We start from the raw sequence: 26,758 nt of genomic DNA, 5'->3' as shown, positions 1-26,758 counted from the left end.
TAGATTGGATGTGGTGGAGAGAAAAATCACCACCTCGTGTTGTGGTTAGAGTTTCAGAGAAACTCGGGCCAGGATCTGTGCCGTATTCTTCAAAGAACAGCTTCTTCTGTTGCAAGAGAACCACAGAACTTTCTGTGTATATTTTGAATTTACCGTTTGATTCCTCCTGTGACTCATGGTGGGAAGCTTTGGACTTTCTGAAGGCAAATAACAGCCTTTCAGAGCACAGCTTAAGCGTTGAGTAGGTCTGGGAGCAAAACCCCCCAAATACCTCTGATCTTAAACCCAAATAATCTCTGAAGACCCTCGCAATTTAGGGCTGAGGTGAAAACAAACACAGAAACAAGTTATTTCTAGCTCTTCATCATCTGTAATCATAGGCTTTTGTTGGAGTAATGCAGTTTGAGTGCTGGGCTTGTAGCTAAAGAAAGCACCGAGCCCATGTACAGCTCAACAGCTGCTTTTTTGTGGTTAAGGTTTTGTGGTGATGCTCTGCCGGGTCTTACGTTGGCTTCCTCTGTATTCTTTTCTGTGACTAAATTTATTTATTTTTTTTTTAGTTTGCTAGAAGTAGTCACAGGATGTTGATCTTTACTGTTTAAGTCTCCATCTTACTGTGCAAGACCAGCCTTTTGGTTTGTACAAGATGGAAAGAGGTTTCTCCCAGTTTGGTCTTTTTAAAAAAGCTTAAAACCTTAACAGTATGTATGTATGTGCTGTTTAGTCTAACTGAAGCTCTTCTGCAGCCTTGTGACCACTCCGAATTAAAAGATTATCTTGTTCCCAGAACCCTGAACTGATAAGTAATAAAAGCTAATAAATGGGGCAAGACTGATTTTGCTTAGTAAACGAAGCACAGGGAAATCATATAGTGCACAGCTGTGCTTTTAAACCAGTTTTCAAACTCCATTCTGCTCCACCCCACCGTACGCCTGGCTTCCGTAAGGTGTTTTCTGTGTTTTACTGTCTCCAGTTGTGTATGAGTGCTCTCTGCCTGTTCTCACGTGCTGGCATTACCCTGGGTACGTTTGTCTCAAATTCCACGCGTGTACCTCCCACCCATGCATCTGAAGTGAAGGAACACATCTCCACTTCATTATATGTTTAAAACGTGGGAAAAATAAGATCATTGTAGCATGGCGATAGCTTGGACGCACCGATAGGTTACTGAATTTCAAATACATTGTTAAAATGCCTTAGTTTGGGGTTAGAGGTGAATGACTGTAGCTAGCGAGCTAGAGATGCCCGTGCCTGCTGATTAAGGAGGAGTCATTTAGGAGGGTGGGATTTGGTTTTGATGCCAAGGAAATAAGTAATGTATATGGTGTTTCATAACCCCTGGCTGTTGCCTAGTCTAGAGACAGTTCTTATCAGATCTTTCTGCTTCAAAGTAGGCTTGAAGAAAGCTAAGGTGATGTGACAGTGCCTGCTAGCGCGCTACCTGGATTGCACGGGTCGTGCTAGGTGTTTGTGAAAATGTCGGTGACTTTCTGGTAGTGTTGCAGCAAGTGGGAAGCATATACTTGTACCATGGTTGGATTAACAAGGTCCTTAGCTTCAAAAGCCTTTTAAAAATGAAATTATTAGCATTTGTTTAAAAAAACTTAAAGCGTGTAAGAATCTTTCTCTTCTCTTTTATTTGCTGTGAGTGGTGTTGATCCATGACATCAACTCTGCCTCTGGATCTACTTCAATAGCGAGAGCATCAAGAGAGCTCGCAGAGAATGGTGCTCTGTGCCCATTAATGATGCGTCCTGCTTGTTAATGACACAGAACATGGACTAGTTGCATTGTTACTGTGTGAAAGTGAATCACAGATGATGCATTTCTTCAGCCTTTTGTTCAAGCATTTCCACACTCTAACTCATCTGCACGTGACTTGATGGTTACTGGACTCAATTTGGAAGCGTTCTGCTGGACTCGATGTATCCCGCTTCCCCCAAAAGATTGTTAATTTGAATCCCCTCCCAAGTAGATTTTTGGGACTGAACCTAGTCACGTCTGCTTTCTGTGTCACGGCTTCAAAAACAAGCCCACTGCTGCATTTTGGAGCTTGTTCTCACTGGAGAAATGCTCAGTTGTCCCTTTTTTGGCTTTTTCTGTCTGGAAACCACCAAGGTGCACTGCTTTGGAGAAGGATTTTAGCTGTGCGTGATCGAATGGATGGCTCGCATTGCTGCTGCTAGTTATGGGGCTCCAAGTTTCATCTTCAATCTGACGCTAGTTTCAGTGGATTTATTCTGAATTTGCACTGAAATATAATTGAAAGCAAAACTTGGTGTTACAGCCTGAGCCTAAATTCCATGTAACTTCACAAATCTCTTGGTGCTATGGACAAGCCAAATGTTTTGATTTCCCAATCTTAAATGGTTTCACGAGTCTGAATAGAAACGACAAAGCCTTTGTGAAGAGGTAAACTTCAGATAAAGTTCTGTATTGTACGGTTATCAACACACAGGTATGCCACTGCATTACAAACCCAGTTTCGTTTGCTTTGAAACGTATGGGAGTTTTGTATACGTAAACAGAGATCAGCATTGACTGAAAGACATGACAGCTCACAAATCCTGTACTAAAAAGAGGGATGCCAGGGAAGAATTAACTTAGTCCTCTTCATGTGGGCAAGAAAACGTACTAATTTTACAATGGCTCATTAACACAGAGATGTTGAAGGAAGCAATGATGTGTAACAGGGCTGGATCCCCCTTTGCTCTTAAATACGGTAGATGTCTTTAGTCCATGCAGTGACTCATGCTGGAATTAGAGATCAAAGGGATCCTGGCTCAGTATGTATTCCAAATCAGTGGTTTCAATGGAAAATATATTTCTGTGTCTGGATTCTTACAGGTAAAATTTGTCTGCATGTCTCTCAAGGGAGAAAATAGAAATACATCACTTTTTTAAAATGAAGCTTTCTCTGATACAGAGAACAGAATTTAGATTTGGCAGGCCCATGTCTGTTCAATCATAGCTGTCAAGTCCTGACAAGTCAAATCTAGTTAACAAAAATACTAGGTATTGGTGTAATTTTACATAGTTCTGTAGAATGGCATGGGTGCATTAATATTGAATCGTAATGGGAATATTTTAAGGGTTCAAAAAGCTATTGTCACGAAAACTGCTACAAGAAAGTTCCCCCCTTGCAGGTACGAAAAAAATCTTTATTTCCCCCCTCTAGCCTTTCTAGGAAAGCACTGACTGTATGATGAAGCGCTGGGCAGTCTGGATTCTGTTCCTAACTCTTCTGCTGAATTTTTTCCCTGAATGACTATACCAGAATCACCTCACCTTTGACTGTTTCTGTCATCCATGTGGTTTTGAAACCCTCATTTTTTTTTTTCTTTCTCTTTTTTTCTTTAAAGAAAGGGAAAAAAAGGGAGTACAAAGCACTTAAGAACTCCTTAATGCCCTGGAAAATGTTTTTCCACTAATCTGTATTCTTAACCAGAGCGTAGAACTGCCGGTTGTCAGTGGGAGACTAGCTTTTCTTGTTAAAAAGTACAAAGTGACCCTGGGAATGAGGTCCCACTTGCAGAGATCCTGTACAGAATTTTATCCTTTCAAGAATGGCTATGGGACGTAAGTAAGCTCATTTTGTGATAACTATCCCTGAAGGACAGCAAGCTCCTGGTGGCAGCAGGTGATGAATCTGCAAATAAACCCATTTTCCTTGATAGCTTCTCTTCCCTTTTTGGGCATTAGATCCTTCTATCCATTTATATGCAGTGCACTCAGACTCTTCCCTGTTAAGTTCCAATGGCTGGGAGGAATTCACTGTCTCTTCTACTTACTATTTTATGTAGGGGATCGTAGGAGCCTTACAGTCGTCATGTCAAGGTAGGCCTTATTGCTCTGAGCTAGGTGTTGATGCACTGAACTGAGCCCTGAAAGAGGCGTCGTCCTATTTTCAAATGTACAGCCTTTTTCTTTCTCCAGCGTTCAATGAAGCATTAATTACTGTTTGATCTTTCTCCTATAAAATTCACAACGAGATAGGGCTCTAGACCAGTGGGCAGGGATTTATTCCCCGTGGTGAGCTAGCATGGCTCTCTCCTTGAGTGGGCTTTGATTTCGGTGGGGTTTGGGTCCATGACTCAGCCTAATTCTCCTGTAATTGTAGGGCAGTCGAGAGGCAGGGGAATGAGGTCACCGTCTCAGTCACTCTGCTCCTTTTCACTGGCCTTCTGCGTTAAAACCAAGTTTGTACTGGAACTCCTCTGTCCGTCCCTTGGCCTCCGTAAATAGCACAAGGTTGCCACTGCCAGCAGTTTATGCCCCTCCTCTCTTCCCCCCAATAAAAATTTGCAGTCTTTCAGACTGCCTTAAAATTGGATTTCATGTGTGAAAACTTAACTACAACTTTCTTTGCAGCAGTAGGCAAACTGAGCTTACTCCCTGTCAGAGACTAGGTGAGGCTTCTGTAAGTCTGGGGCTAGGATCTTCGAGGGTGTTGCAGCGTGGGCCAATGTTCATCAAGGTTTTTTTCGTTGTTTGCCCGTGAATTCAAGTGCTAAACAATTATGTTCTTGGAAATTTATGCAACCGAGACAGCAAAAACAACTGTTATGTTTGTGTGAATTTAAGATGGATCTGCCTTTGTACAAATATTTAAAAATGCCTAATCTTGAATTTTATATCCTCCTAGCTGTCATCTTTATTAATTCGCTTCCATGTAAATGGCACAGCACCGTGGTTTAATGGTAATTCTGTAAAGGCTAGTCACCATAATTAACTAGAAATACTAAACTATATTAATCTGCCCATTGTGGTAGAAGTGATTAAAGCAGCTTAAACAGAGTGAGCTTTCTTATGTTTCTTGAAGGACGGTGTGAGGAGTACTGTGTGTTTCCTCAAGTGTCATAGGAGCCTTTGAAGAGCAGTTTATTTCTTACCCTTTGTTAATACTTGCGTTCTTAGAATCCTGATACTGCACATAAAAGCTACACTTAAATATATTTACCTTTACATAGGTAATAACTCTTAAAAAGTAGATAAAATAATGGGCATATAGGAGCACTCTTGAGCGACTTTGCTAGGTACTAGGTATGTATCCCACCTGCCTTCCTGACTCCTGAAAGCAGATAAGCATTATCTCGTTTTAACAAACAGTTCCCTTGATCTTTAATGGTTCAGTAAAAGTATTTAGTATTGGGGCAGAGGTTAAGATGACTTCTAGCTCTGTTTTGAGGCTGGTCCTTAAAGGATGTGGAGGAAGAGGGAGGGCAGATGGGAGATAAACCTAAAGACAAGGTAAGCAGAGCAATGAGCACTTCAGCTGCAACTTGCATTTATTCTTGGCATTTCAGGCTGAAGAACTGCAGAAGTGAACAAAAATGTTGTGGTAATACATTCCAGCAGGATCTCTGGTTCCTTTCCACAGAAGAGTAATCCCGATCTATTATCACTCGGTCTTATCAGAGCCTTCCAGAATTAGTTGGAGGTGGTAAGAGCAGGGTGGTTACAGCATGGCAGGCGAAGGGAATGGCTATATGTAGAAAGCATCTACTCATGAAATCACTAAGTCAAATGAAGACCTTTTATGTGAGAGGATGTTAAAATACCAGTGTTTTGAGCTTAGTACAGGTTACGTTCTAACAGCTAAGCTTAGCTAGTTGTACATTTCATTACATAGTTCAGTATTTCTTTACAGGAATGGAGCAGTTTTTCCCTGAAATGGATTTGCCTGAATACTGAAACGAGAGAAGGTGGGAATATCTGTTGAAAAGGAGGTGGGGTTCAAGTGTTAGTTGATTGCAGTAGGTGTTGAAAGGGGTGCTGTCTCTAATCATTTTGTGCCATGCCAGTGACGTATTTCTTTTTCTTTTAAGGTCACCAGCTAGCCCAAATGCGACACATGCTATTTAGTCTGATGTATTCCTGGAAGCGATCCTTCAGAAAGGCTATCAGTTTTAACTAGGATTTTTTTCAGCTGTTAACTGGGGAAATCAGGCAGATATCCTTGGTTTGCTTTCCAGAGTATTACTGGGCTTCACGCTGGCTTACTGTGCAAACCCCTCTTCACAAGAGATCTAGCTGGGGATCCGTTTGGTGGAACTCAACTTGAAACCCACAGACTCAACATGAGCGTAAATGTTCCAGTGCCAGAAAATCCCTGCTGCGTCCGGAGAGCAGGAGACCCACAGTGCCATGGCAGTGCTCAAAACATCCAGGTTTTCCTCTTCAGAGCAAATTGCCCTGAAGTCATAAGGCGGTTCTGAAAAGAAATAATCCTCACCCTACATGGGAAAAATTTCATGTAGTTAAAAGCCTGCTAGATTGCTTCTCTTCGAGCTGTGATGTAAGAATCTTCCAAGTAGTCATGTGCATCAGCTGAGATAATGCACTATTTTAACTTGGCAGCCTCCAGGAGGACATTCATGAAAGCTTTCATTAGGTGTTTATAGAAAATAGAAAGGAAATTCATGCCACAGAAGTTTGCCTGTACTTTCCGACAGCTTAGCGTTAGATCTTATTATGGCTTTAAATCTTTTCTGTAACTACTTGTCTCCTCAGCTGCCAGACTTCTGGCGAGGTGTCTGCATTTTGCTAAGAGTCCTTAGCAGCAGTAGGAGGTGAGAAATTACAAGTGAAATGTCCTGAGCACCATAAAAATACAAATGTATTTTTAAAATGGTGATGGTGTATATTAGAGCACGCTTCTGTGACATCTTTTTAAAGTTGCTTCAAGGCTAGAACTATATAGAATTATACTCCTTTGTTACAGTAAGCGTTCTTGACTATAAGTAGATTTCAAATCTGTTTTACTGTATGCTTTCTTTTTCTTATTCTTTTTCCTCCCGCCCAAAAGCCCTCCTCCATAGTAATATTTTTATCAGCTCTTGATGTGTCTCCTGCGTTCTGGGGATAAAAGATGGGAAAGAGAACTGAGAATTAGGGGTTAAAAAAAAGGAAAGGTGAGGGAAAGGGGAATACAGTTATCTGTGGAAAAATGTGGAGTCTTCTTGTGCTGCTAAAGACTAGAGGGAGAACCTTGAAAATCAGCTCAAGTCTCCTGTACTGGATTTGATGTAGAAGCTAGGAAGCTTTTGGGGTGCTTGCCCTCAGAAACAAGTCATGTCAAAGTCTGACTTGGTCACATGTGCTGGTAATACTTTTACTGACCTGTTAGATTTATTAATGGGTATTTTATATTACTCCTCTAAAATTAATGTGCTGAAGCAGAGGTAAAAGACTGAGTTTGAAGTGAGTGCACTAGGGAGAAGAGAAACAGGATGGGCCCCCCGCTTTAGAACCCACAGTATATCGAGGTCAGATCACTAGTTCAATTTTTAGCATGGAGGAGAGGAGCTGAAGGTCGTATTTGGTGGCAAGCTGCAGAAAGCTTTTATTTATTGCAAATAGTTGCTTAACGCTATCTAGTGTGCGGTTTACAATGGCGTGGAGTTTTTTTCCGAAAGTACTCATGTTAGTAGTCTTGCATCTTAGCAAACTATTAAAACTGTATTGAAGGACTGGAATAAGATTGATTTTTTTTTTTTTTTTAAATTATTATTTATTTTTTTAATTTTGTTTTATTCTTTGAAGCCAGTGAAGCTTCAGATTCTGGGACAGGCGTGCTGGTGCCTATCTTCTGCTGTTTAAATATATTTGATCAAATTAAGAGCATTAAGCAATTTTTAAGTTTCCCTAAACAATGGATGGATTTTTCTGTGATTATTACATGAGTCAGTTATAATAATCCCTTTTCATTGTGCAGTTTCGATGCTGAAACTGAGCATTGAAGTCTTGTTGGTAACTCCCTTCTAAACAACCCAACTTCCAATTTGCAGGAGAAATTTTTCTCACTCCGTTCTGTTCTGCTGTAGCCTGTATTTATTTCCGTAATGATGTGGATGTTGGAGATGAGCTGTCCAAAGCAATCACATGGCTTTACTGGGACGCCGGATAATAGCATACTGTGTTCCACAGCTCGCGCTCCTCGCGCAGGCTCCCCTTTGTCTGCGCAGGGTCTCTGGAAGCTTGTTCTGACCTTTTCAGTGCAGGAGACTGCAATTCTACAAGTTTCTCACATTAGCACTTGTACCGGGCTATTTCTGTATGTTGACCAAAAGAATTTGAGATGATGAATAGTCTATGCAATAATTGCAATATGATTTAAAAGCACTGGATGGGCTACTGTTTCCTGCCCTGCTATAGCAAGGTTAGCAAAAAAACGACTTCAAGATGTCCAACTTCTGCTTCTCATTTGTTCAGAGATGCCTGTACGTGTCCGTCAGACCCACATAATGAAATTTAACCCCCCTGCCATACCATGGGTGGGTAGATAAACATAAAGCAGTTTCTCAGAAGGAGTAGAGAGTCATGGGCAGCTTTTTGATTTTTTGCAGGAAGGAAAAAACCCAAAAAAGTCAATACTTTTCTTCAGGCTCATAGTCTCTGTTCTGTTCTTTGTCCCTCACTTAAGTTTTATAGCATCAGTCGCTGTATTTCGGTAACATTTTCTTCTAAGAGGATGGTCGTTAGTCAGGAATAGTGAGTTTACTTGGATTAATTTTACAGCAATTTTACATGTATGCCTGTGCCAAAGTGTTAGAACAAAACACCTGAATGTTTGACATACTAAATACCATAAAATTGCAGCTTGTTGATAGGCAGCGTTGTAAAATAAATGTGTATACATGGTCATCTGTCTTTAATGCATGAGGTTTGTAGTAGTTAATGTTTGCCAGAGATTTCCTTACATGGAAATTCGGTATTTGATAATTAACTTGTAGCTAGCAGCGCTATACAGTAATGTAATCCTGTGCTTTTCAGATCACCTGTTTCAAAATGAGTCAGAGTAATTACTTTATCTGCAGTTACGACAAGGGTTTTACAGGAATGTAATGTTCTTTGCCTTGGCTGTTTCATAAGCTGCGCTTGCAGTTGTCTTCTGCAGGCCTAGAGTACGCAGAGCTCTTCTCTATACTTCAGTGGCACATGAGATAAGGCTTTGCCGTATTGATGTGTAGAAATGAGCATAGCGCTGCTATTTTCTAGAAAACAGTTTGACCAGACAGAACTGACGCGAGCATGGACTCGGCCATGAGCTAAAAATGAGAGTATAGTACGATGGCTTTTGAGACCGCTGCTGTGATCTCTATAGAAATGGGATTTCTTCCCAATTGTGTTAGTTGCTCGAGTTCTCCTTTTCCTCTCTGTTTTGTAATTGTGCTGGTCGGTGGGTTGCTGGCACAAGGGATGCTCTTCAGCAGCGTGAGACCTGTCGGAGGTAAATAAGAATAGCAGCATGGGAAACGGCCTTGGAAGTACGATGCTGTTCTCCGATACAGTGCAATCAGGATGTGTCCATCTTATTAAATTTCCTTTTTATTGTTGATAGAAATATAGAGAGAGAGCGAAAGGAAAAAAAATAAGCGGATATACCTACAAAATGGGGGAAATGCCGTGGACTTAATTGATGCAAGAGGAAGAGAACTGAGAATCTGAGCATTGTCCCAGGAAAACTGATGATGTAGCTACTTAGGCTACAATAAAATATTTACAAAGATTACTTAATTCTGCACAGTTGAGTTAAAAAGCAGTCCAAAACGCAGTGCTCTGATTGTCGTCTTGCCAAAAGTGTCATGCTATATTGATCTATGTCAAATGGGTGTTTGGGTATGAATCTTACCACGTTTCATCGTTAAGACCTAATCATATTTACTGTGCCATGCGTGGACTGTATCATATTCGTGGAATCAGAGCTGACACGTTAAGCAAACCGTCTGTCTGACGTTTCCTTTCAGAATAAAATGTTCCTGCAGGTATCTTGGAGGCACAGCCGTGGCGCTGGAAGGGCCCGCTCCCCAGCAGCGGGCTGAATTCAGACTGACTGCAGAAATTGAGCCTCCTGTTGGCATAGGCAATAGTAGTTGCCTGTCTTAATGACGAAGAGCAGCTTGCTAGTAGTTGATATCCTAGCTAATTGAATTGTTTTGCAGCTCACATGTCTATGATACGTTTCTGATAGCTGTCAGGCTGTCTCAGTAAAACTCTGGGCTGGTCTCAGTAATTGGAAGTTTGAAGTTCATCATAACATTTCCCTTTTGCAGTGGGGAACTTCCTAGAGGTAGGCTTTGGAGCGGTTCCTCTTCTGTGTTGCACACTTTCCCCCTCTCCGCTTCTTAAGTCTTTGCCTAGTCTTGAGCTATTGGTATTTTTCTAATTGTAGACTGTTTTGTCCTTCCCTTGCTCTCTTGGCTGCTTTTCCTTTATTGCACAGAGTAAATCCTTAACCCCCCCAAAGCAAGTCCACAGGCCAAACTTGTAGGCCTTGCGTTTGGCCAAGTTGCTTTTTTCACAAGGCTCTTTTGTTAGAAACAGCTCTGGGCTAGCTGCAGTCACCGCTAAGCTTACTGGAAAATGGAAGGCAGGCAGTCCCTGCTTTCTCATGTTACTGAACAAATCCCTCTCCCCTTCCCTGGGGTCTGCTATACCTAGCAAAAAAAACTGCATTTCAGCGGTCAAAAACTGCAATAGATCCACACTGCAGAATTATTTGTTCATGCTTAAGAGACGTATATTTGTTCAAGGGTTGTAAACACTATCACGCAGATTTTGACAGGAGTGAAAAATGAATTTAAGTTGCTGGTGCTGAGGGGAATACAACTAGCGTTAATTCTGCCTGCAGTGCTTTGCTGCAGCCTGTCAGTGCCCGCCGCTCTGTGCTGAGAAGTAAATGCAGCCTGATCTATTATTTCTTGTGTTTGTGGTTGCTGGGCCAGCTCGGGCACAAATTTGTAAATCTACCTTGACATGCTGACAAACATAAGAGGAGGATACAGAAAGTAGTGTTTAGTTTACCTTATGTGTTAGAATTACTAGTTATCGTATGAGCTATCATATCATGAATAAAACATCGTAAGCCCTGCTCCGAGAGCTCGCAATCTGATGGTATCTTATCAGCCAGAACAGGTTATGACTAACCAGAAATCATTTCTCTGCAGGCTGCAGGAAGTGGTTGTGTTCCTGTGATCAGCACAACGGTTTAAGGTGTGGAGGACACTAGTGATAAAATGGGATTTTTTTTTTTTTAATTATACTCCGATTCTAGAGTATGGATACTTCATAAATAAAGATTGAATAGACAGAGGCCTTTTGTGGTTTTGCTCCTTAAAGCATAAAAGCTCCGTTCCTCCAAAGCAGTTATGATTTCCCTATGCCTGAGATGAATGGGAGCAGCAGAAGAGCAATGCAGAAACGTAAAGATGCTACGAGTTTGCGTGCAACACTAAAAAGAATTGCCGTACCTGGTCAGGTTCATTTCAGGAGCTGGCAGGAGTTGTGGCGTCCAACACATCTCACAGGTTTAACCTCTTAAGCAATATTTAAAGTCATTCCTAGGTGCAGAATAGGCAGGTCAGTGATGTGCAGGTTTGGGTTTTGTTGTCATGGGCCTGATCTTTCTCTTTAGAAGAACATGAAATGGGTTTAGAAAAGCAGAGAGTGGGCAGTATGTGGGGAAAGAGGAAGCTGTACAAAACTTTTCTTTCTAATGAAAGTAACTTAGCTACTTGCAGAAGTTCTGGACTCGCTCCTGCAGAATGGCTTAGGAACCAGGGTGCTGATTAGGTGTTAAACACGAGGGAAAATAAAAGACTTCTTTGCATGGCACTTGGTCAGGTCAGAGCTCCAGCACCTCCGTGTTCTGAAAGCAGGCTGAATCCAAGCTCTTCAGTCAAGAGCAGTTAGACAGTCGGGGAAGATGGGTCTCTGAATGTGGCCTTACTTAAAGTGAAAGCTGGGCAGCAGTGAGCTTGATGGCTTTATCTGTTTTACCCTATTTCTCAATCTACGTACAGTGGGAAAAAAAAATCATTATTTCTTTTAAGGCAGCATGAATTTGCTACAATGTGATGTGGAAATAGACTACCAACACTAATAGCCTTGGATGTACCGGTAAATGGAAGACTCTCAAGGATTTTTCTTCTTCACTTGGTTAGCTGTGAGACTGAAAATAACTGCAGTTCATAATTGGCGCTTTTCTTTTGCAAGGACAGGAGACCTTTTAGGTGCTCTCTCTGTCAGAAAGTTGTAGAAAATATTGTGAAAACACCCAACAGCAGCCTCACCCGCTGCGTTAGACCTATTTTGGATAAGTATCTTGTGTCTTTGTTAATGGGCTTGTATGTTTGGGGCTGGGTGCAAGCACAAGAGGAGACATCCAAAGCTTATCCAAGCATCAAAAGACACCTTAGATTTAAAACTGGCCTTTACTTAGCGCAGTGTTGTTTGCAAGAATAAGTCATGCAGGAGCGTATGACTTGTAGCTGTGTAGCTTAAGCCGTGTTTAATGTTGCTGTGAACGTTGCACAATTATATGTGGATTCTCCTAATGTATTAAAAGCACCATAATTTTCTTTATATAGGAATGCAGGCATGGCTGTTGCTTCTACTTGAAGTTGTTGAACTCTTGTGATGTTACGTGTGGCTGTTGTTTAAACACCTCATGTGGTCAGGAACAAAACGCAAATGAACTTGCAGGTGATTTATTGTGGTTCCAGTAACAGGCTGGAACATCTTTCCAGGTGTATGTAATCGGGAGGCGTAATTATGCAGCGTTTTTCTGTATAGTAAGTCCTTATAGTAATTCTCTTCACAAGCAATTGCTGTTGTTCAAAGGCCTGCATGCTGTTTTAAGTAGAGCACGAGTCTAGAGTAGGACTTTAGTACTAAACCTTTTCCTTATAATGAAACACCCAAGTGTTGACAGTGCAAAGGGTACAAGTTCTGCTATGCAGTGATTTTTACCTCTATCATCTAGACCATTGCTGCAGCTTCAAGGATACGCACCCTTCTGTCGCTCTGATGTTTGGGAAGTTCGATGCTGCAATGACTGACTTCTAGCAAAGAGATTTTGTGCAGAGGATATTGCTTGCAACAGGCAAGAAACATGACTTCACTCAGGAGTGCCGCTGCTGTTGTGTTACAGCCAGGCTTTAATGGAATCAGACGTTCACATTAAATTAATACGTTTTACATGGAGCCCATCAACTAACATTTAATTTGCTTCAATAAGAAGTCAGGGCATGTGGGATCAAAATGGTCTGTGCTCAGGATAATCTGGAAGAATCCCCATATTACAGCATTTTAAAAATGCTCACTTAAACAAGAGGTAGCATTTGTGAATAAGCTAATTGCTTAATGCGACCTTGTATCTAATTTAGTGCTAAACTAAGACTGGATAGGAAAATCATCTCTTAAGCAAGGAGTCTAAAAGCGAGAGAATGGTGCATTGTCTCTTTTTTTTTTCCCCTTTGCTTAACAAAATAAACGCTTCATAGAAGTTTTTTTAAAAATGAAATCCATCTTGCATGGTCCAGTTCTTTTGAGCGAATGAAAAGATGCAGATGGCTATTTGTATTTACAATCCCAGACTGCCTTCTTGTATCGGGAATGGTTTAGTGAGATTGCAGATGTAGGTTCTTCTCTCAATTAAGAAATGCCATTGCAAATGGTTAAATAGAGACCGATGCTACAGCAGAGTTTTAGTATCATAAAGGTTTCTTTACATCTGGCCAGAAAGTCTTGAATGTGATGCTTTCTTATCGCAAACAACCACAGCGTGTTTCTCTCAAACAGCACGCCCTGCCCAAATTTCTGTCTTGGCCGATTACAGGATTGGGCTGTGGATCCTTTTCTGTGGGAATATAAGTTTGTACATCTGATGGGCCGTTCAGTCAATTCAAATGAAATCAGTGTATAATAACCAGAGTTATAAACTGTAATGTTGATAGTTATTATCTAGGTGTTGGAGAGGGGATTAGTGGGCATGTTACTACAGTCCCACAGCGAGAAGGCGGCACGTAAAGACCATGAGTAATGCGAAATGATTAAATCGGTTAGGCTTGTGCATGTTAAGTGTTAAATCTCATGCCAGCGCTGGTGAGCAGTGCAGTACGCCTTGCCATTTGCAGTTCCTGTAAACAACGTATGGGCGTCAAAAAGATCCCAACACGCAAGAGAACAAGCAGTGCTGCCGCAAAGGAACGGGAGCACAAAGACCTGGCTCTAACCTGTGACGGCAGAGCACGAACCCTCCCGGGCAGCGCCGGAGGTGTAATTACTTGGTCCTGCCATGGCATGGGTGTTTTCTTCCATCTTCTTGCAGGTGTGGTACATCAGAGAACGCATCTTAGATGCTTCGTATCCAACAGATGAGCAAGGCTGGGTGCATCTCGTGCCAAAAATGGAAAAGTGGTGTCTTAGCGTGCAAGAAAAACCAATTATCCTGTTCCCTGGAGTAGCACCAACAGTTCATCTGTTCAGTATGTTTATGTTTTCAGGAATCGTTAGCTGTTAATATTTTCGTGGGCATTTTATAGTCGTCGTTCAAGCTAACACTTTTATTTCCTGTTGCGGACTTAGGCACTCAAGAGCTGTTAGGTTTTCCTTTCTGTTACTGCTTTTCTCCCTGCAAACTGATGGGAAGGCGCTCCAACAATAACGAACAGAGTGAAAAGCTTCAGAGTCAGTACCTGAGAGAATGCCAGGGGAGAAGCTTAGGCCACTGTAAATGTCTCCTGTTGTTCTCTTTCTGTTTGGTGGTTTTCCTCTCTGCGTGACTCGGTATAAAACTACCAGGACGAAGAGTCTTGTCTTCCTAAAGAGTTTTTCTTATAGAAAAAATGTATTGCCATTAAATGTTATTTGAGGAGTATTGGCTTCCTTGAGGGAGGGATATTTTTAATGAAAGAAATAGTGCAGTTGATACTATCAGGCATCATTAACTCTCAGCTGGTCTACTCGTGCCTTTCTGTCTTAAGCAAAAACATATTTAAAACAGTAGGTTCATATCTGGCCTGTTTTGTAAGCACGTTGTCTGTTGTCTAAATACCGTACTCGCATCTGAAAATCCTGGGTTTTAAAAAGAAAATTACTGAACAATTTTTGGAAAGGCAAACTTCTCTAAAACTAACTTTCTGTCCTAAAGAGGTTTTGTGACTCTGCCCCTGTAGGCAGTTCTCTTCACAGGTCTGTATTCCTAAACTTGACTCGATGATACTGGGAGAGAAGAAAGGAGGATGCTGTGTCCATTGACGCAGGCATTCGGGGAGCAGGAAAGTGATTTGAAGCTTGCCCTGTCAACATAGACTGCTCAGCGTAATTTCATGAACATTAAGGCTTGAAAACTTAGAAAAGCTTTTAAGGGACATTATCCGGTTCTTGAGATGTCTCCGTCGGCTTTCTTTGGTGTAGGAGCAGATGTTAGTATCGGTGAACTGGTAGCTACTCTTCCAGTTTCAAAGGAAACACACAAGTTTGCGGTGTGACTCAGCTTTACAAGAACACAGCTTTAAGCAATGTTAATCCTAGCTGACTATTCATGTGTTTTGTTTGTCTAATATCCTCCTAACGTAGCTATTCCCGTTAAAGAAAGCCAGCATCCTTTGTTCTCCTCTAAGCTATGTAAGACAGGACTGCAGAAGTAGTTCGGGGCCTGAAGCTGCAATGACTGAATGCTGCTGGAATGTAGTGCGTCACATCTGGTAAAAGGGGAATAGATCCATAGCTTCCAAAATTCAGACTAGCCCTTTATTTGGGGGGTGGCTAGGTTCTGGTTGGAACTAAAACATCCTTCGAAAGTGGGAAAGAAGGAAAAAAGCTTGGTTAGATTTGAAATTCATATTGCCTTTTTTTTTTTTTTTTTTAAAGAAATAACTGAAAATATAACCTGAAGTCTGGTAGATTTAGATGGCAACGTTTGCCTTTCTGGGTCAGAAAAAGGATTTTTGGATACAGCTGGCAATCATAGCAATTGATGCATCTGCGCCAAGAAATAAGTGTATTTGAGAGCAGCACGAGCAGCTGGCTAGTTAATAAACTGCAGCAAATATGTGAAGGCTGGTGGGTTTTTTAGCTTATAGTGTGTACGGCCATTTCCCTTTTGGGTATTATAGTCCTGGTCATTCCTGCCGCTGCTTCTCCTGTGGTTATCCAGCAAAGGAGTTGCCTGTCTGCTCTGCTTCGGCTGCGGAGGTGATTAATCAGGTGGTGTTTTCCTCTTCCTCGAGGTGAAGGGAGACCGGGCTTTGGTCCCTTTCATCGATGTTTTAGGCTGCACACGCAAATGGTGTCACTGGTTCTGTTTGCTAAGGAGCAGAGGGCATCCACAGCCTGCTGGGATTAAGACTTGTGGAAGGCTATGACTTCTGCTTTTAGATGGGAACTGAAGAGAAAAATATTGATTACTGGGAAAATAATTCAGAGTACGTTGAATATTAAAGATGTCAGAGCCTAAGTAGTCAGCATCATCTCAGTGGCATGCGGACTCCTTCCCACTACGTTTGTTGGAGCGTGTAGTAGCACAGCTGCCAAGGTCCCTTTTAAAGCCTTGTGTGTTACAGCAGATACAGGATGATCATATGAATGAGCAAGCTTTCGATTGTCTCACTTCCTTGGAAGTTTAAACGGAGAATTAATCCTCTGCTCCATTGTCATCCTCTACCTTCCCATCCGTCGTCTTCCTCTCTTCGCTACAAAGAGTCTAAGGTTTAAGTGTGAGGAGAAAGTAAGATTGGCATTTTTAGCTGTTAAATGAGGTTAATCAGCTTGGTAGTGGGTGGGAGAAATGCGCTCTGAGGTTCAGAATGTGATACTACTGGTTAGCAGGACCCTTACTATCAGTCCGGCGTAAATCTCCTTCTGTTAGGCATGAACTTTTTGGTTAAAAATTACCTGATTGTTTCATTGTTCCTATAATTAAAGAGAAACACAGAAATTGCGGGGAGGGTGTGTATGTGTGTAAAAGAGAAGGCATCCTTTTCCTCTTGAAGATACCGTCTTGAGTTTGATGGAAGGGAATTAGGGCTGTAAATTGCTGTTCTGCAAAATGCACTTTAGCTGGCACAAAGGAAAGAAATGGAACTACTGGAATTTCTGCAGGATGAGGAAGGTTAGTCTGAGCAGACTTTGGGATGCGTAATTTTGGCAGCTGCCCAGAACGGCTGAACTGCTGGGGAGGAATGCTAATCCTTTTTGCTAGCTTTTGGCATAGTCAGTAAAAATATGCAGATAACGTTTTCCAAAAATACAACCCTTTTCTTGCAGAATGCACAGCGTACTGTGGGGATGCAAATAATACAGTGGGATAACCTGAATGCAGCCAGTATTCCTCATTTCAACAGTTAAAACCTTGAGAAGCAGCATATCAATTTTTGCAATGTCTGCTTGACTTCCATCCATAAATGACAGCCTGCTGGCAGAAAGACCAGGAGGAATGATTAAAGCCATGCAACACTCCTTCTGTAACAGAAGGAGACCATCTTACAGATTGCGAGTATAATTGACTGCTTTAATTGATTTCACCTTCTTGACTTTAATATTAGAATCTGAAAAATGAAGTTACTATTTTTATAGAAATGTACGTGTCATTAGTAGTCAAAAAACAAATAGGATATGGAAATACAAACTAAAACATTTGATGACAAATGCAAATTTCGGCCTAAATATTTTACTCTGCTTGGCAGTAAATGGTTGCTGGTAAAAAAGATGCGCAAGAAGTCTTCCTGCATAAATCAAACTTCAGCTGTACAATGGAGAATTCGCACGCTGTTATGCTGGATATTCCTGCACCACAATAGCAGGAAGGAGCGGACGTAGCCAGCGTGTCATCTTGGCACTGCGCTCGTCGGAGCTGCTGCTGCTGCATTAAGTTGTAACCCGTTCAGGTGCCTCCAGTCGCGCCTGAAGACGGCAAACTGCAATACCGCCGTGCCTGCCTGCGTCCTTTCCTGCTGAAACGGTCTGCCCTGCCTTCCATTGCAGATGGGATTAAATTTGCGCTTTGAATGCAGAGGTGTATTGAGTAGCACCGTGATTACGTATGCATCAAATCAGCTGCCTCAATGGGAATAGCCCACAATCTAGCCATCACCAGATTTCTTTGTGGATTTGAAAATAGGATGAAACGATGTGCTTTGGCAGATTTAACCATGCGTTTTCAAGAATGCTTTGATTTAATAGATTTCTGGGCCCATGGTTTGCCATTTTCAGTTAAACTATAAAAAGTGTTGAAGTGGCAACAGAAATTATCATGATAGTACTTGGAGGTTACGTTCATGGGATTGTTTTTAATCGGGTGGTATCCAAAGTTTCCTTGCCAGGGGTGTAATTCCGGTTGTTGTAATAGTCTGGGCGAGTCCCGTGTGGCTCTACTGCCCATTCAAAAAGAGTGGCACACATCTTACTTTCTCCCTCCGCCCCAAACTCAAACCATATCCGTACATATGGAAGTGTATCGTCACGTTTTCAAGAACCTTCGCTTTTGAGTTAGTATTGTCAAATACCAGGTTTTGCTCTTTAAGGGGTTGCGGTGCTTAAAAAGAGGAACTGCCGGATATTTTTACACTTAATCCAATAATGAACACAAACATAATGATGCTTGTAGTGTGAGGTTTAATTATGCAGTTTGTAACTGTAATTCCTTCTACCCTTTCAGTACTGCAGCAGCAGTGAGTGTATATACCCTGCATTCAGGGATGCTTGTCTGAGCACTCTGCTTGCCATTGTAGTGTTGGGAAATGACTGGGGCATGTAGATTATTGAGGATTTTGATGTAGGAGGCACATAAACATATGAATCGATTCGACCGAACAGATAAATAGTAAGACTGCTGATTCGGATAACTTACCTTCAACTGATTTTTTTTTTTTTTTTTTTGCACTGAAGATTTCCCACCTTATTTGCAACCGAATATTGCATAGGAGAGCAGGAGGAGTACTGATCCCAGTGAAGGTGGATTTAGCTTTTATTCTCTCACAGACTTAATGCTACTGGTTTGAGAGTGTACAAGTGAGGGGGACCATCTGCTTTACATTTCAAGTAACTGTCATCATCCTACAGCTATCAGAAGACTTGTGATTTGGGGGGGGGGGGGGGGGGAAATTGCTTTTCTCAACAGTTAACACTTTGCCTGCAAATCTTGTCTTTCAGATGGGAAGAGGAACTGACGAGAAGAGTGAGTCTGGAATCTATGGTAGAAACCTTGCGAGAGGTAAGTTTTGAGTAGTATGTATTGAAAGGTATAGGTTTTCTCCACACTTTTTAGTACGCTAGTAATTATTTGAATTTGTTTAAATAAACTCTCTTCTAGCTGGAGCGGCTGACCGCGTTGCCGTACGGTAGAGAATAGCATTAATGTTTGGAAGCTGAAGCAGGAAGGTGCTGAAGGTTCTGGCAAAGTGCACCGTGGGGGTGGTGACATGCCTTATCAGCCCTGCTCAGGTTAAGTGAGGAAGGCTATGTTGGCCTATTACCTCTTAGCTCTTTGTGTGTTTTCTCTTGCAGGAGGCGCAGGAAGCGGAAGCTCTCCAGGAGGAGTTAAATGAAAAGATTGAGAGACTGAAAGCAGAACTTGTGGTCTTTAAGGGTCTGATGAGTGATGTAAGTACACTGGCGAGCAGAGCGGCCAACTCCCACTGCCTTTGTGAAATGTGTGTGTCATGCAAATGGCTTCATTCATAAAAAGGTTATGGTCTTAGTGAGTGCTGCTTTGTAGTTAGCATTATGGCTGCCTTTATGATCTAATGCATCAGACAGATCACCCTTCCCCCTGCTTCCTGTCTGGTCTGCGTAGAGATGCATTAACTTGCTGCTTAGCCCATAACCCGGACTCTTCCCTCCCTTCCCCGTTGTCCACAGCTGGCGGTGCCGGCATTCAGATGTGCAGCCGTGGAAAAAAGCGTTGGAGAACTCACAGGTTAGGGTAAAGGGTTCATCACCGTGCAGCGCCACGTACTGCTAACGAGGGGGATTTTGCTCTGAATCACGCAAAAAAAGTCGTGTTCAAAAAGGAACACGCTATTTTTGTTTCCCAACTCCCTTTATGAAAGCTCTGAAGAGATTAACCCAGTGTAACTCGTTCGGGTATCTGACTTTGTTTCCAGTGCTGCTTCGACCTAATTTAAAAAAAAAAAAAAAAAAAACAAAACCAAAAAAACCTTGTTCTCTCAGGAATTTCCTCATGTCTCATTAGATATTGACTTTCCTTCAAAGCTGGGGGATCTTTTAGACTGTGACTGGATAATTTTCTTACATTTAGACATACTGAGAGCATGTACTCCGGCAGGCATCTAGAAAGATAAACCAGGTGAACATTAAGTGAGATGCCTTTCTCTGTAAGACTGAAGTAGTGCTGATGCCAATTGTCTAACGAATATGTCCTCTTGTGCTTATTTATTCTGTAATTTTGTGTAGAACTGCTTCCTTCTGTCTTTATATAAGCTTGCAGAACCTGCTCCCTGGTGTCAAATACATTCTCTCAGGGCCGCTCGATCTGTTCATGTGAAATTTGGCAGTTAGCTGTCTCTTGGTGTTTAATCGAGAATAGGCATGCTTGGTTAGAGGCAGTGTGAAAGGGAGAAACTTGTTGGGGCTCCATCACTCCGACTTTTTCGCTGAGGAGGAAATGTTGCTCAGTGTGTATAAAAAGGGTGGTGGTGAATGCAAACATCCTCCTCAACTCGAGAGAAAGTGTGCTTTGGGCTTTGCAAACTCTGTAAGGCAGAAGAGAGCCTAAGGAGAGCAGTGAGAATGCTTGTTTTGAATCCCACTGTGTAAATATTTAGAGCAGAGAAATGCAAAATGTTGGCGTGTGACTCTTGCTTTCCTGTGAATAAGAATTGCTGGTACCTATTCAGTTGATAAGATTGTGTTTAGAGTGTGTCAGTGTTTAGAGAGTTCTTTTTCTCAGTGTGTTTGGAAAACAAAAGTCTCTAACTTGTCCAAAGGTGGTTGACAGGGGCTGGAGAAGAACTCTGCCTAGTAATTTAAAAAAAAACAAAACAAAACAAAAACAAAAAACCAACCCCCCCCCCCCAAAAAAAAACCACAAAAGAAACCCCTAAAAAACCAACAAAAACAAAAAAAACCCAAACAAACAAAAAAAAAACCCAACACACCAAAGCTTTCTTCTTGGAAAGACGATTTTGTATTTAAGAAAACTCTGCGAAGAGTTTTTCTGCTTTTCTGGTCAAAGTGGAAGCATTTCCTAGCCATTGAAGTGGTACTTTTCCAACAGAGTAAGTCTCGTCTAGGCTGGAAAATATGCTTTTTGTGGAACAATGTTTCTTCATAAGGAGCCAGCTGTACTGTCTGAGTGGGAGTATCTCTTAGAAATTATGTTTGTAATTACTCTGCAGAGTGAAGCAAGACAAAATATTTTTCACGTAGAATTTTTGCTAGGCTGGAAGCCAGGTCAGTGCCAGTGAGGAGTATTTTCTGTGTCACAAACTTTCATGGATCTTTTTAGATCCAGTCTTGATTTTATATGTTCACGGTATGTATGAAGTTGCTGCGTAGCCTGGATTCTGTTTTAAAAGCAACTTCTCCTTGCAGGCACAGTTTTTCTGTCTGAAATGGGGGGAGCGTTGCATACTCACAGGTTTTAGATTTCATTCTGTTCCGCACATGCTCAACAGGGTTTTTCTCCTCCGTTTTTAAAGCTTTATTGACCCAATGCAAATTTACTGTTTCCACATCTAGCAGTTGTTTTTGGGGTGGGTATAGGGTTTTTGGTGGCAAATCACTCTGAGTTGAAATTTTATTAGAATCAGATATGAATGTTAATTGTTAGCTGTCTAGTCTGTTTAGGTTGTGCGTGCCTTTCCCGGAGCACGAGATGTAATATTATTTAAGAATGGTATGCCCTGGGGTTAGAGAGATACTGTGGGGTATCTCTTCTTTCCTGAACTGTATAATAATAGAAGATAATCACTACTGTCCTTCCTGCAGCCCATGACAGACCTGGACACAAAGATTCAAGAAAAGGCCATGAAGGTGGACATGGACATCTGTCGGCGAATCGATATCACAGCCAAGCTGTGTGATGTAGCGCAGCAGCGCAACTCTGAAGACGTTTCCAAGATATTCCAGGTGATTAGGCCATGAATTTTCCATAGGGTAGGACAAGAAGTGAGGGGACAAGAGGGAGCAGTGTTGAGGAGCGTGCTCCAGGTCATTTGCCTTTTCTTGAGATTTCTCTGTGTAGACATATTTTCTTCTTTCTCAGTCTTGAAGTGTAGCTTTCTTCTGCAGAAGCTGCTGTAGTACTAAGAGCACAAACTTTAGAGAGCTTAAAAAAAGAAGTCTCAGGATGACTTTTAAGACATGCTGTTAGTCTGATGCTAGTCTACAATGAATGCAAGGAAAAAAGCATTATAGGGTCTAGGTTTGTATAAATGGCCTCCTCACATTTGTTCCCTTGGCAAGTGAGAGGTTTTAAGCTTGTAGAACTGTCATCTGAATGTTCTTATTTCTGGCTCAAGCTCGGTGGCCAGAAATAACACTTGTGTGGTGGTGTGCTATGACTGCTTTGTGAGACTAGAAGCTCCAGTTGCTTTCCTTGAGCTCTTGTGGCTCCTTGGTGCTAGTAGGAAAGTCATTTAATTTGCTCCAAAAGCAAGCAGTTACAGCTCTGCGTGGAGCAAACCTGTAACTCCAATGCGGTTGGTCTTCTGTCATAAATGCCATTTCAATTGTGATTAACCCAGCTTCCTTCTACTTCGGTCTAAATGTGTCTTGTTCAGTCTTTCAATAAGTCTGATGCTTTTCTCTGTATAGTGATGCCACATAGTGTGCTAAATGCTGTCCAAAACACTGTAAAAGATCCTTATGGTCTCTACTGGTTGTGCTTTCTGGCTGTAGTGAAGTTGCCAAAATGTTTGATGGGTTTTTTTTTTTCTTCTGTATCCCAAAAGACTCAATTTCCTTATTGGAGACAATTATTTTTCTAGCATGTTGAGCCATTGCATTGTGCTAGTGGTTCCTTCTTGTCTTTGAGTAGAATTGCTGTGTCTTTCTGCTCAAAGGTAACTGCAAAGCGCACTTTTGGTCAAGCATGCAGTGGTTAAAATGATCGGCATGGAGAACAATACCGATAAGGGCCGGCTTATATGCCAAGTAGAGGAAAAACTACAGTGGGTTGGGAGCGGAGTGTGTGTTTGTGACTCTGTGGCACCATCTGTGAATATCTTTTATGTTCACAGTCCTCAGATGAAGAAGTGATCCTCTGCGCCCTTTGCAGGGGTATCCCTTGAATTCTCTGCACGTCTATGAACTTCATTTCTTTGAGGTTGTCCAGGCATTTTCTGGTTCAGTTAACCCTTCTTCCGTCAAGCTGAAGACTAGCAGTCTTCCTCTGCTGATGGGGTGGGATGACCCTGAAATAAAGGCTATGTAGAAAGGCTTCCCGTCTGCTCTTTTGTGGTGGTTCAACGCTGGGAGCAACAGCCTGTGGTGGTGGCAGGAGAGGGAGAGTTCTGTCATTGCTCTCAAGCCTGCTGCCTGGGCACTCCTGCCAGCTTACGCTTTTACCCTGTATCATTCTAACCTCTGCATGTTCTCTGGTAGATCATAGACTGGTGTCAGTGAACAGATGAACATCTGTAGAGCGCTGGCAGCCTGCAGCTTGCTTTGCTCTTCGCCGGTCTGAACTGCTTCCTTGTGCTCTGTGTTCACCACTCATTAACAGATGCAATTCCTGTCTTGAATACGAGCAATCCCTGAATTGCCTGGGAACCGATAAGCAGTTATATTCGCTCAAACCTAATGCCTCTCCTTCTTTATTTCCGCCCCTCATGGCGCAGCACCTCAGTTGAACCTTCTAGTTACTGCTCTTCTCTCCAATTAAGGTGGCTTCCAAGAAGAAAGAACGCAAGCTCGCGTCTGATGATGACCTCTCTGAACAGGATGGAGACAACGGCAGGTTCTCTGACGATGAGGTCAGCTGTTCTTTGAACATCACGGATGAAATGAAGCGTATGTTTAATCAGCTGTGAGTATCGCGGACGATGTGGGGAAAACTTATTCTGAAATGCAGACGTAGTCCCAGAACACCTGAGCTGCCAGCATGGTACATACTTGAAGGTTTTCTGGAAGTTGAAATAAAAGTAACTGATTTTTGTTCCTCCCTGAAGGAGGGGGAACTATAGAGAATATAAAAACTACAAACATCTAGTTTTACTACTATATGCTGTTGTAACATTAGCAAAAGAAGAAACATGCAACAAAAAAAAGAAGTACAAAACTTGAGTCTATCCTGTATGTTTGGCTGAATGTTAGATTTCTAGAGTTTTGGAAAGAACCTTGTTGCTGCTTGGGCTAGATAGAATCCGCCAACCTGACTGAAAGTTTAGTTTGAAATGGATACAAACAGCTCTAGTATTTTGCATGATTTGTCAGTTGAGCTGTAGGCAAATGGTATTGGTGGATCTGTCCGAAAGATCAGTTCTAGCAGTGGACAACAGTTTATAGATTCCAAGAATGTCCGTGTTGTAAGACTTGCTGCAAAGTCTGGTCTCCCAAACTGGAAGAATTGCAATTTATTTTGCCTAAAGCTTTACCCCAAACTGGAGTGTTAGGAAGCTTGCAGCAGCTGAGAAGAGGCTCTGCACCTTGGTGCTACACCAAGCACTTCAGGAAGCTGGCTGGCAACGTGCCCTGCTGTGCTCTTCTCCTGTTCTAGAGATGAGGGAGATGGCCACAGCCTGGTGAGACTTCTGAGGGTCTCTGCCATTTTCTTTTGGCAGAGAAAAGCCCCAGCAAGCGCCGTAGGTCTGACTTTCCTAGCATTTGAATATGGGTGTCTTCTGCCAACTTCTGCAGCGACTGCAGAGGGAAGAATTCCCAGTGCTTTCCCACACAATGTGGGACAGTATTTAATACGTAGGAGTACACAAGAAACTGTCAAAGAAGCACTAGCTCCTCTTCCGTTGTCAGCTGTTGCCAAAAGTTCTGTTTTCAGGGTGTGTGTCTCTTTCTTTCTGCCTGAATTTCACGTATAGGAGGACATGTTTTTTGTAAAAGTTGTAGGTAACTCCTTGTTAGGACTCTTGTTTAAGATGTCTTTAGGCCCTTATTAACATTCGGTGTAATAAATACAGATTTTTTGACTTCTCTACTGCTAGAATTCAGTGTGACAACAGATAGCGTGTGATTTTTTTTTTTAGAAAAGCCAGAGGCTTTAGCTACTAGGTTGGTAATGCATTTAGTTTTTAGTTTTGTTCTTAAACCTGTCCTGTGATACCCAGTTTTTACTGGTGCTGCTAATGAAATCCTTACCTCCTGGTCTTGTTACATATGGTACGAAGTGCTGTAGGAATCTTGTTGATACGTTCCAATTGGGTTGATCTAGAGCAGCGTTCATGGCTTATTGGAGATGATACATTTCTAAGGATGTCTGGGTTTGGGGGCTTTGTGAAGTAGAAAATAAGAGCTTACAAACAGCTGAATAGCTTGCTTCATTAACAGAAACAAATCAACTTGCATTTTATCTGTAATGAACGTAATCTTTTAAGTGTCGAGTAGTAAAATGTCAGATTTGAACACTGTCTGAAGTAAGCAGCAGTCAGGACTGGGAGCCGTTGTGCTCTCTGACAAGGATAGCTCTTGCAAAAAGAAACTGAAGAATTGCAATAGGCACACTCATGGATGTCCAAGTTTATTAGGTTTTTTAAAAATTATTTTTTAAAGTCATGCTGAGTATAGACAAATAGCCTCTTTTGCCAAGCTCTTCAGCCTCCTAAAGACAATAGTGGACTCAGCTTCCGCACTGCGATGTTATCTGCTTAAAAGGAAGTGAAGTAAAGTAACAAAAATGCATCAGTCCGAAATTAGCAGACTGCTGCTGGGAGCAATTTCAGATTTTTGTCAGGCCTCCTTACCAAGGACAAGAAGCGGCTACTAGTGTTTCGCTCTGCTGCTGTTCAAACCCAAGGGGACTCAAGTGCCTTCTGAAACTTTCCTTTATTGCACAACTGGCCGTACTAAAGGAGCTTGGCCAAATAACAGTGTTAAAGGCCACTCTTGCCACTGTTTGTTCTCAGTCTGAAGTGGCCGTAGTAGTATCTTCGTTGTTCAAGTCAACGATAAGTATTTATGTTCACCTGCGCATCATTTTGGGTTTCAGTTTTTTTCATAGTTGTTACTTTTGAAAATAATGTTTTTACGTGCTGCAGGGAGAATGTTGGCTGAACTTCAACATGAAAATCAGCAGGGAGTCTTCTAGTGGCTGTTCCTTGTAAAATTCCTCAAACTGTGTTTGGGCTTATTTTCCCACGTATAAAAAGAATAGTTTAAAACATTTTTGTGGGTTTGCAAACAGGGGAAACTAATGTGCAGCACCATCTGGAGGACAGAGCTAGGACTGTGTACTTGAACCAGGAATGCTAACAAGGATCTTTTATTCTGCTTTGGGGTGGCAAAGAGCCCGGGAGCGAGGGACTTGGACAGTGGTAAAGCCTGTTTGTAAAAACCGTGAGGATTTTCAGCTGCTGCATTGTCTCCGTCATTCAGTTCTCATAGCCCCTTTTTTCTAGAAGATTAATTGAAGAACTGAGGGAGTGGGGCTGGAGTAGTTTTTGCTAATGCTTTTCCCGTTATCTTAACAGTCGTGAGACATTCGATTTTGATGATGACTGTGATAGTTTAACGTGGGAGGAGAATGAGGAAACGTTGCTTCTTTGGGAAGACTTCACAAACTGCAATCCTTCAATTGACCTCCAAGGAGAGGTGAGTTTATTTTTTATTATTTTCTCGAACTATTCTCTGCAGAAGCTGTATTCCTCAGCTGCTCTTTTAGCTGTTTGAGCCTTTGGATATTTGACTGGTGATCTAGTTTGCCACGCAAACTTGCTTTGATTTTAAAATCCTCTTAGTGCTTTCTCTCTATGGTTGCTTTTCAGTCTGTGCAATCAGTTTATTTGCCAAACTTCACTTCTTCTGCTCCTTCAAACTGAGTATTAAAAAGTATCAAGCG

General features: G+C 41.9%; 1 protein-coding gene across 2 annotated transcripts in view; it reads left to right on the top strand.

The window, feature by feature from the left end:
- IFFO2 (intermediate filament family orphan 2) overlaps positions 1-26,758 on the top strand; it is a 43,727-nt gene that overhangs the window by 6,814 nt on the left and 10,155 nt on the right. The window contains exons 2-6 of one of the 2 annotated variants that reach the window (XM_087755161.1): positions 18,937-18,997; positions 19,291-19,386; positions 21,736-21,876; positions 23,634-23,776; positions 26,391-26,511. In XM_087755161.1, coding sequence (XP_087611287.1) covers positions 18,937-18,997; positions 19,291-19,386; positions 21,736-21,876; positions 23,634-23,776; positions 26,391-26,511 — 562 coding nt within the window. The remainder of the gene's footprint in view (positions 1-18,936; positions 18,998-19,290; positions 19,387-21,735; positions 21,877-23,633; positions 23,777-26,390; positions 26,512-26,758) is intronic. The other variant, XM_087755162.1, reaches the window with a different exon arrangement.

The sequence above is a fragment of the Nipponia nippon genome, unplaced genomic scaffold (assembly GCF_047370975.1).
Source record: "Nipponia nippon isolate SJK-2023a ecotype South Korea unplaced genomic scaffold, ASM4737097v1 scaffold_19, whole genome shotgun sequence".
NCBI classification, from domain to species: domain Eukaryota; kingdom Metazoa; phylum Chordata; class Aves; order Pelecaniformes; family Threskiornithidae; genus Nipponia; species Nipponia nippon.
This window is presented reverse-complemented; position numbering and strand designations above follow the sequence as displayed.